We start from the raw sequence: 11,204 nt of genomic DNA on the forward strand, positions 1-11,204 counted from the left end.
TCTGCTCCTGTGGCAAGAACAGATGTAATAAGCTTTTATTTCCAAATACATCATCATAGCTTAAATTCCAAGTCTGTAACAAATATCCAGGATATATAGCTCTTTCAAACATATTTTTTTTCAAGATAAAAAACAATGTGTTAGATCCATTTCACTTACAACACAATGCAATGAAAACACATTTTCAGAAGCACTTTGTAATTACGGCCATTCAGAAGATGACTACACCAAGAAGCAAAGGATGGATTTTATACATTGCCACCACGGGAGCTTGTTGTGACCAAGTTATGAATGTTGCTTTAGTGTGCAGAGATCACATACCTGAAAGCTACAGGTTTAAGGTCATGTGAGTTTTGCTGCTGAATTCAAGAAATAAAAGCACGTATCTTCTGTTTTATAACTGTGATGAGTGACTTTATACCAGCCATGTCTACACCAGGAGTTTGTAGCACAAGTTAAAACTTGCTCCAAATTTCTTATGAGCTTCATTTTTACCTCACAGCCTGGCCTTGAAAAGCTTCTGGAGCAAACAAGTAGGTTCTTTTGTAGGTCATCTTACAAAGTATAAATTTATACTGAAAGCCAGGTAACTTCCCCCCCCCCCCCTTCTTTAACACTGACACAAAATGAATAATTTTTCACCCCCTACTACCAGGAGATCCCCAGTCTTCATACCAAGACAGCCACCAAACTCCACCAACAAGACTCCCTCTGCATTACACACCAAATACCACAGGGCTCTGTGGCTTCTCCTCTGATAAACACATCTTTTTCTCACTTACTTAATTTTCACCTTTAAAACCCTGGTTAATTTATCCTACACTTTTATTCTTCTTCTGACCAACCTCCTTGTCTTTATTCTCTTTTCAGAGCCGTAACTTTTCTCCCTACCCTCTTGCCTCCCTGTCTCTTAGCCCAAAATCTTTGCCCACACCCAAGGGCATCTCCTCAGAGCCCAGCTTGCACGAGATGCTTTGCTACAGGGGTTGTCACAACTGTGGGCTGAAGAGGTGCTGTCCACCCTGTTGCCCCCCATTACCCAATGGTACCAGGTAATAACTGATCTTCTGACTCCAGCTGAATGCAATGACAGGAGAAGCATTCTTTAAAAAAATATAGAAAAAATAGAATATATGGAAATTGCTCCTGAATGGTAAAACCACCAGCAGCTGTTGTGATCAGTGTGTCAGTGAACAAGAGATTCAGAAGACAGTGTTGTGGTTTAGACCCAGCTGGTAACTCAGCACCACACAGCCACTTGCTCACTCCACTTTTTTCCCTGCCCAGTGAAGGATGGGGAGGAGAATTAAAAGAATGTAAACCCCACGGGTTTACATAAGAACAATTTAATAACTAAAATATAGTGATAATAGAAAGAATATCAACAATAACAGGAAATGATGAGAAGAAATGAAAGCTCAGAAAACCGAAGTGATGCAAAATACAATTTCTTTCTACCCATACCTAGCCCAACAGAACATGGATTTGGCCTTCCGAGTGACTCCCCACAGTTTATATGCTGGGCATGATGTGCTGTGGTATGGAATACCCCTTTGGCTAGCTTGGGTCAGGTGTCCTGTATCTGCTTCCTCCCATCTTCTTGTGCCCCTCCTCACTGGCAGAGGATGAGACTGAAAAATCCTCGATCAAGGTAAGTGCTACCTAGCAACAACTAAAACATCAGTGTACTTAAATGTACCATGAAAGACTTTTTCCCTCAATCTGAAATCCCAAAGTTCTATGCTAACAACTTTCCTGAACTATACTTGATCTTTTTTAAGAGAACAAGAATTTCCCATATTTCCACAACAGTGGTGAATTATCAAAAATTATTAAAAATTTGCTATCCAATGTGTATAAAGTGAAATTCTAAAAGAATTACATAAGCAATATTTATCCAATAATTCCAAGTCTCAAAAAACCCTGAATTACACCTACTTTTAAGGTAAATTTTCAGCATGCTGAAGTCATGGAATCTGGCCTGTCCCTGGTCTATCCATGCTTATGTAAAACTTCACAAAAGCGAGAAAAACATTTCCCTGTTTCTCTGCACCTTGTCAAATACTATTATTCCTGGAGAGTAGCCTGAGCACCCATATGGCGGTTAAGACACACAAACCATATCCTCAAATATCTGAGCACATGAAATACACTCCTGCAGGTGTTTGGGTCCATCCACCCACACCTGCACTTTGGATACTATAAACCCTGTGAAACACAAAATCACATTTTGAGAAACCCAAGTTACTCTACACAGAATAACCTATCTCTTAATACTGATATCTCAGGTTATTCCACTAGATTCAAGAGAAGAAAATATTTCTGATCACCATTAAAGCCACTATCAAGTACCAACCAATTATTTCATTACTATTGTAATTAGAATCAGTCAAGAAAAAGGATAAAAATTTGAACTCCTTTCATGATTTAAGACATATGAGCAGTTACATTAATCTCAAGTCACAATTAGAAAAATGGTGCTAGAAAAGCAGCACTAGCAACAGGATATAGGGTAACAAGAAAAGTGTTCTGTGTTCAGTCCTTGCTCTGTTCCCCTGTCAGAGGTCTATTATCTTTAACTATTCCACTATGTCATGACATTTGATTTAATTACTGTGATGAATGGAATTTTAATTTAATGGTTTGCATTAACTCTCCTTAATGTTTCTCATCTTTTTTTGAAATGTAAAAGGGGGAAAACCAACTGAAGCCAAACCAACAATATTCTAAAGAGCAAGACTTTGGAGTAAAACTAAAGCAGATACCTTTTTTCTTCCTTCCATTACACATTAATAATGTCCTCTTACAATAAAAGCACTATATACATATACACATAAAGAGCACTTTCGTTGTGTCCTCCCACCCTATTCCAAATTACAGAAAATGTACATAGTGTTTAAAAGTAAATCTGGCAGAAAAGTATACTTTCCACTTTCTGACTAAGCTAGGAAAAAACATATACATCTTTCAACTCTTAATGTCTCCAGAGATGAACAATTCAAGAGGAAGGGGAAAAAAGCCCAAAACAAAACCAACCACAAAACCACAATGCCCAGCTGTAGAGGCTTACAAACATTTAGGAAAGAAATCTTTGAAGATTATTGAAGTATTTGAAACATTAGCTCACTTTTCTGGTTACCCAGAAGATAAAGAGGAATCTACCCAAAAGACCATTGTAACTGAGATAAATATGGGGGTCGAAAGTCACCATGTTTTGGAATGGGTTATCCTTTCTATAACAGAGGTATTACTACATTAAACTGATGTAAAGACTTAAAAACAATGCATATCCATTCAAATTGTATTTATTTAATTACACTGTAATGCAAATAAGTTAGGGCCATATAAACTCCATTTTGTTGTATGTACAACCTATGGCATTAGAAAGCTGATTGAGCCAGCTGGTGTTAAGTGTCCGCCCCATCCTCTGGAATGTGCATCTTCAGACACTTTCTCTGTCCATCAGATGGTTCTAGAACAGGACCACCACTTCCTTCATCCCCAAAGAAGACTGGAAGGGTAGAGGAAGGAAACGAAAGTCAGATTTGCAGCACATACTTCCTTTTAAATGGATATTTGGAAAATACAAATCTGGAGGAACAGCCCCATAAATGTATAGAATAAATGCTAGCCCCAAAATACTGAGATAATGCCACCTTTAAAATAGAATTTAAGCCTACAGAGCATAAACATGTATGTGCTCAGAGAAATAAGCATTTGTGAGTTTTGTATTAGAGCAAACACATGCTTCTGGTATCTATGTACATAACATTCTGTTATGAAATGCATGTAAGTGTACTTTGCAGACACACAGTCAACCAGATCTCAAACTGCTAGTGAAACAAAACTTAGAAACACTGTCCAAACAACAAACAACTCCAGCAAATCAGTTCTTAAGACAACAGAGTTTACTGAAATTCTAACATGATCTTGAAACTTTTTCCCATATTTTCTACTGTTAGAAGTAGCACCCTTGAATCACCGCATCTTAAATAGGGGCTTTCTACGCATTGTAACTATGTGAAGCTAGAAGAGTTAATACATGACTTTGCAAACAATACAGTCTATCAATTCTCTGTCTTAGTAATAGTAATATTAACCAAAGTTATTTCAAGAAAACCAGAAGTGTCACCCCTTCTTCAGAGCTTTAATTATTTTGACAGAAGGGAGCCCTCCAATAAAACTCATATACCACAAGAATTCAAGTATTACTAATGCTATGATATTGCAGCATTAATAAACAGCCCTACAAAAGAGGCAACATGAGCAAATGCACTTGCTTCATGACAATGACTAATGCTGAAGGACAGAGCCCTTTATTTCATGTAGCCTTTATGCAGTGTTGCTACCATATCTTCAAAGGCAGAGGAAGACTGGGTTTTGGTTTAAATTCATGGCAGGGAGCTGAGAAGTGCAGGAACTTGCATAAACTAGCCCTACAACAGATAAGAGGAGCAGCTTCCACTGAAAAGGTACAGAAAGTCCCATATATTAAAAGCCATGCAAGGTTAAGAGAAAGGCTCTCCCAAGAACCTGTGTTTCCCTGCCTTCTTATTTGAATTTCTAAAGAAACAAAGAACCTCAAGCAGCTATGCCTTCACCCTAAATAATAAAAAAACCCAACAAAATGGATGAAAGCAACCTTCCCAACTGTTGCTGTCCAGAGATAATACCCAAAACAGTGACTACCTGCACTGGATTTGCATGTACATTTGGAATGGATACGTACCTCCAGATGGTTGGCTCAGGCATTCCAGGATCTGCACCTCTCTTAAAACCTGAAGTGAAACATACATTACATAATATATGTAAAAATATGTATGTGCAGATGCCAACATACTTAAATCACTATCAAATTATTCCTGCCCATTAAGCTGCAATAAAAAAGAAAACCCACTGAGAACTGTAATTTATGAAGTTGTGTATAAACATGTACAAAAACTGCATGTTCTAATCCTGGTTAGAAAACAGCGAAAATAAGTATGAGTGTACAGTTTTAGAGTTTTCCTTTAATTCTTACCTGCATCTTTATCTGACTTTTAATTCAGGGTCAACAAGCTATGTGGGATGGAGGAAGGAATCAAGACATACACACAAACACACAAGTTCTAAATGTTCAGAAAGCAACCTAGTACCACCAGTGACACCTATAAGTGGCACGAACGAGCACCTTGAGTCCTAACAGGCAATGTTCTGCAATCACACCGGATACAGAACTTACAAGTAATATTTCAGTAACAGTTCACTCAATGTAGAATGACAGAATTCTAAAGGCTGAATCAATTAAACCCTAAAATCTTCTACTTTTACTGGCACTTTTTGAAAACCTACCTAGTTCTAAAGCCTGCAAAGAAATAAGATGTTTGTGAATCTACTCACACCCAGGAAAATGGGAAGTTAGTTATGAAGAGCTCATGCCCAGATAATAGCTCTAATACCAATTGATCAAAATAAACTACAGAAGCAACTGAAGGTTCACTGTATGAAATATCTGCCCACTGGACTGTAATTTAAGTCTTGAAGCAGAATCACAAACTTCATGCACTGTTCAACATGTGGTCTCCTACACTTGCTACCTAGAAATGGATGTTATATGAAAAATATATTATTTCCCTTTTTTTACAGAAAATGAATAATGTCAGCTTGCCTGAAACATAGGCCATGACGGCTAATGGAAAAACTTCCATCGACTTCATGGGCACTGGCTTAACTCTCTGAAGATAACCTTATATGATTTGAGACGATTAAACATACTGATCCACTTTCTTTGGTTGCCATGCTGTCCAGCAAAATCACTTTAAAATTTGTGAAACTGTATTAGGAGTTACACTCCATGTGTGCGAATGTGTCTGGCTTCCTCTCCTCCCAGTACTTTAAAATAAAAAAGGCAGGTTTAACAAAGCCTCATGGGTCTAATTTACCTACACAACAAGGGCAGGCACTTCAAAGCAAGTGTAAAAAAAACCACAGACCAGTTACCTATAATTGCACTTCCACACACCAAGCTCCCTCTTACATCCCTTGAGCATGCCATCCTGACCTAGAGACCGAGAAAGCCTTTCAGAAAAAGTTTAAAGGTAATTCTGAAAGTATCCTTTCCTATGTTTAATTTAGTGTCTACTTCATATACAAAAGGTCAATACACAAATTTACTTTGAACTAGTGACATCAAGAGCTGTGTAGCCTCTTGCACTTGTGCTGCATCACACATTCCCTCTCAGACTCCAATGTAATCCCAGAACAAGAGGTTCTTCCAAGTCTACCAGAATTCAAGTGCATGCCACCTCCAAAGTAAAGGCAAGTAAAGGTGGCACCTGCACATCCCACTCCAATCTGCTTACACTTACAGCAGACAAATTCAGAAGAAGGCAATACAGATGTGGAATAGCACACTTATTTTCTGGAGGTATGAGGTTAAACTACTACAACTTAGCTTCTCACTGCAACATAACAGAAATATACTAGGCACACTGATACTAGTACAACAATAAACACAATCCGATGGCTTTATATGACTTGAAGTTCACTTATTTCCTCTGGTGTCCCTTAGAACAAAGAGCACCTTTCCCATATTCACAGATACTGTCATAAAAGTAAAATGAAAACAGAACCTCAGCAAGTGCAAAATTAGGCCACAAAACACTGCTGAAATTCCTATCCAAAAGATACCTATTTAAAACAACTGATAAACTAAAAATAGAAATGCAACTGAAGTTTAAACTTAATACTGCCAAGTCAGGGTTGGGGTTTTTTTGTGTGTGTTTGAAGTGACCTCTTGTACTTGCTAATGCATGAATGCAACTTAAAGAGACCAACCTTTTCCTGATTGTTATCTACTATGTGAACAATCAAAGCCCTGCAAATCTGAAGGGCTGTATTTCCTTCTATTAAAACAACCCACCAGTTTGGACGGCAAACACACCAAGCTCATGTTTGCATTCAAGGCAGAGCTCACCTGCCTAAGGTTTTTTTCCCAAAAGCCCAATGGTAAAACAGATTAACTTCAGGAATCAGTCTTCCTGGGACCACTTGTCATAAAAAAAGTGAATAGAAGTATCAGGCCTGTTGCACATATTCGTATTTTAAGTGGGTCAGGTTCTTTAATGAGGACAGCTGATGGCACACAGCCCAAACTCGGCAGGACAACTACCATGTGGTAGTGATACCTAGACAGCCCCATGACAGGAGCAAGTGAAACATACCCTGGGCGCCAGCCATGACATCAGGGCAATCACAGCAGTTCATAAACAGCACCCACACCATTTTGGGAGAGACTGTAACCTGCACCTAGCTGGAAATTCAACTTCAGCCACCAAGCTGAGATGCTATGAAGCAAAACTCCGGACACACACAGCTTCTCCTTACACACGGCTCCCTACTGCAAGAAACACGCAGGCGAGCCTGCTAAAGCCCTGTCTCTAATGCATAGCCTAATCGCAACTTCGTTTGCAGTTAAACTGCTCCGACGCGTGCTCCGCCCGCTCCCCAGAGGGAGGTCCTCCCCTCACTGGGCACGCGGAAACATCCAACGGGAAATGAAAAGGGCCGAAAAACCTTTTTTAAATACGAGAAAAAAAGAAAACAATCAAAAAACCCCCAACCCACTGTCCCGCCGTTCTGTCAAGGGCGAACCCTCACCCCAACTCGGCGCACCCATCCAAGCAGCCGCCGTACGCTCAGCAGTCCCCCACCACACGCACCTGCACATGCGCGGGGACAGGCCGCAAAGCCCAGGTCGGGGGCGCGCACCTCCCCCACGCACGTTCCCTCTCTCCCCCGCCTTACTACCGGACGGGCAGTAACGGCCCTGGCGGGATGGGAGCTGGGAGCGCTTGCGCCCCCGTCCCTCAGCCTCGCCAATGGCCACCACCTTCCCATCCCCCAAACCCCTCCTTCGGTGCCCCGTCTGGCACTGACCGAGATAGAGCACAACGGGGATGAAGCCCCAGCGGATGGCGAACTGCCCGCCCTTAAAGAGCTGCTGTAAACGCTGCTTGGTCTCTTTGCTAAGCTTCGGCATGCCGGCGGCTACGGAGAGAGGAGGAGGAGCCCAACTGCCCTTGCAACCCTGCGCCGGCGCCGGTGGGCGGAACCCCAGCGCGCTGCCGGTGAGTGACAAGGACGACACACCGCCTCGGCTGCGGCGGTGGTGGGAACGGCTGGCGGGGGCGGTCCTAGCCTGCCCTGAGAAGGGCGAGAAAATGGCAGCCGTGGCTTCCGTTCCGCTCCTCGGCCGCCAGCGAGCATGCGTGATGGGGACTTTTGGCCCGCAGCCCGGAAGGGATAGTCCGGCGCCTCGGCGTCGGCCGCGCAAGGTGGGGGCGATGGGCGAAGGACAGTCCGTCAGAATCGGGGTGTTTGTTTGAGGGTGAGGGAGTTACAAAGCTGTGAGTCTTCTCCATCTGCCTGTAGCCACTCCGTTTATGTATTTGTGTTTATTTCCCGGAGCTGTCAAAGTATGCACGCTCTTTGCACACCGCTTCTGGAGGCTGGCGGGAGTGCCTTTTGGTAAGTGCAAGGTAGAGGTGGAGTGGTAAGGAAAGTATTTCTGGATAAAATTGGAATTGACTCTCCATCCTTGATAGCAGACTGTGCAATGCGTCCAGTCAATGGAAACGTGGAGTTCTGGGAGTGAAAGTTTACTAGATGCATGGGGAAGGGTGTTCTGGATTTAGACCTAGTATCTAAAAAATGCCAATACAGAGCTTGGGGCCTAAATTGTCCTTACAAACTCAAAGCCCGGATAAGTACTGGGACACTTTCTTTTCTGACTGATAAATTACTGGTCTCTGCAGAAACCCCTTGCAGTGCCCAAATCACCAAGCTGTTATCTGTTTAACACCACTGTTCATGAGACATCTTGCTGTGTGATGTCTGTGGCCTTGACTCAGCCAGTTATGTCCTAACTGTACCATGTTTTTGTGCTCTCTCATGTAGTATTGCTGCCTTTTGCTATAATACCAGATTCAGGTCTTCAGGTGCTAGTACTACTAATGTAGCTGCAGTATTTAACATCGGCAGTCTGTAACATGTCTGCTAACTATATGAAACTCCATTCATAGTTTGAAAGAAATATAATTACATATGGAAACTCTGAAAAATGTTCTTATAAGTCACTCTCTGTGACAGTGCAGAAACCTACTCAGTTTTGCTCACAGCCATCATTTACTGAACAGACACATTTAAATTTCTGCATGTTATGTACTGCTTTGCATAAGGCAATTACTTGGAGTTCTGTAGCCATTTTGTCACATTGAGAATAACAATGTGTCAGTGCTTTTAGATCTAAAAAAGAATTCAGGGCGATAATAAATATCACTTACACAGATCCCTCATTTTGTCTTCCAATGTGGATGCCTGCTCTGCCATTCTGAGATTATAATTATACAAGCTTATAGGTGGCCCCTTGCTTTCCGGATATGGATATGCAAACTGCAAGCCACATGAGGGATTCTCACAGCCCGCAGCTTGCTTTTGCCATGGTCTACCTGTAATGAAAATGTGGGGGATAAAAGAGTGTTTTGATGATGTGATAGCACAAACATGCTGTTATGTTACAGAATGCACAGAAGGCTTTTCCTCGTGTGAACCAATCGATATGTATTGTGCTTTCATGTGCATTAAATGCGTTGATGTGACTGACGCACATTTAATGATACCCAACAAATAAAGCAGAAACATAGCATTTGTGAGTGGCTTCTTTATGAACTGAACAGCTTATCCCTAAAGAAAGGTTAGGCACCAGTGCTGTAGTTCATCTGCAGATGAACATCAGTATGAAACATATACTGTAAGCCTACATCTTTCCCAAAAGAACATGTGTTCATGACATACAGCATATGATGTGATCATATCTCATATTTTCTTTATATATTTTCAGCCACTGAGGGCAACAAAGTGTGCTTCAAATAATAATACATAATAATGGAAGCACAGTTGTTTCAACTGACTGTGTAAGAGCTAGTTCTGCTTGGTGAAGTTTTTTAACAGTCAGTTTTGGCTTACTCCACTTTTCTCCAGAAGCTGAGCTGCTGGGATAGATAGAAAAATACTAGCTGAGGTACTTTCATTTCACTTTTAAAAATAAAGGGCTTCCAGTATCATCTTGCAGGTAGGGCCTTTTGCAGCTCGCTGTTCAGCAGCCAAGATGATGTTACGTCAAAATAGTACCTCCAGTTAATGAAACACTTTCAGTAATCAAGAATTTATGGAAGATACAAATGAAGTAGTGTCTTCCATAAATTCTGAAGTAATGTGGTCCACTTTCCTGTGTCGGTCTTGCCAACTAGTAATAGAAATAATTCATCCATAAAAGAGCTGCCTCTGAAGCGCTGTTTGTTACTTTATTTCTGGATGGTGTTAAAGGTGAGTTTGTACTTACCAGTGTGGTCACCTGTTCCTACTTTGTCATACCTGGCCTGGTACTTGTATATCAGTGGATTGCTGTATTTCTGCTCCTGAAATTGGGTACTACATAGTTATTCTTAAATTACTTTTAGCTTAGTTTTTTCTTCAGGCTGTGAATTTGATTTTGAAATTGATGTATCAAGTCTTTCTATCCACAGGTTTGCATCAACTTTCATTTTTTTTTGGTATATCGCTGATGTCAGACTTTCAAAACTAGTCAAATTGCACAAACATTCAAAATTAGAAAGTTACAATTCTTCTGAACAAGTGTAGTGAAAGAAGCGTATTCACTTGTCAGCAGTGGCTTGTCAAACTCAAATGAGTAAAAGCTGAAACCAGCCTTCTTTTCTGACCCCTGCAAAGGAAGAGAAGTGGTTGCTGCAGGAACCTGTTTTTCAGTAGTTTGAACTGTATTGATTTTCCTCTGTAGACCCAATCAGATCTGTTCCCACAATGTAGTTACTGTTACAGCTTGTTCTTTTTAAACATACAGAACCAACTGTTCATTATAACACACAGCTTGTTAATAATCTCTTACAAATAGAATGTGACCCACTGTATATTAATTCAGTTCAGAAGGTGTTTTCCTTAGTGTGAGATTCAGAAGGTCAAATAGATTGAACAATTGATCCAAATGGTTAAACAGCTCTGTCTCCTTTGAGTACAAACTGGTTTAAGTGTCGCATGTAGTACAATATATTCTTACTGTGGATGTTCTTGAAGAAGGGTATTCACAGAAATGTGCTATATGCACCCTCTGCTTCTCTTCATTCCTTCACAATACCAAGTTAAGGAAT

At 40.9% G+C, this 11,204-nt stretch overlaps 1 protein-coding gene across 1 annotated transcript; it reads right to left on the reverse strand.

Moving 5' to 3' along the window:
• Positions 1-3,289: 3,289 nt before the first annotated feature.
• On the reverse strand, positions 3,290-8,128 carry TOMM7 (translocase of outer mitochondrial membrane 7). Its single transcript, XM_005152857.2, has 3 exons — positions 7,918-8,128; positions 4,730-4,778; positions 3,290-3,511 (listed from the first exon to the last, which is right to left on the reverse strand). Exons 1-3 carry the CDS (start codon positions 8,018-8,020, stop codon positions 3,496-3,498), a joined length of 168 nt encoding a protein of 55 aa, XP_005152914.1. The 5' UTR covers positions 8,021-8,128; the 3' UTR covers positions 3,290-3,495.
• Positions 8,129-11,204: the final 3,076 nt, after the last annotated feature.

Source organism: Melopsittacus undulatus, chromosome 1, assembly GCF_012275295.1.
Source record: "Melopsittacus undulatus isolate bMelUnd1 chromosome 1, bMelUnd1.mat.Z, whole genome shotgun sequence".
NCBI classification, from domain to species: domain Eukaryota; kingdom Metazoa; phylum Chordata; class Aves; order Psittaciformes; family Psittaculidae; genus Melopsittacus; species Melopsittacus undulatus.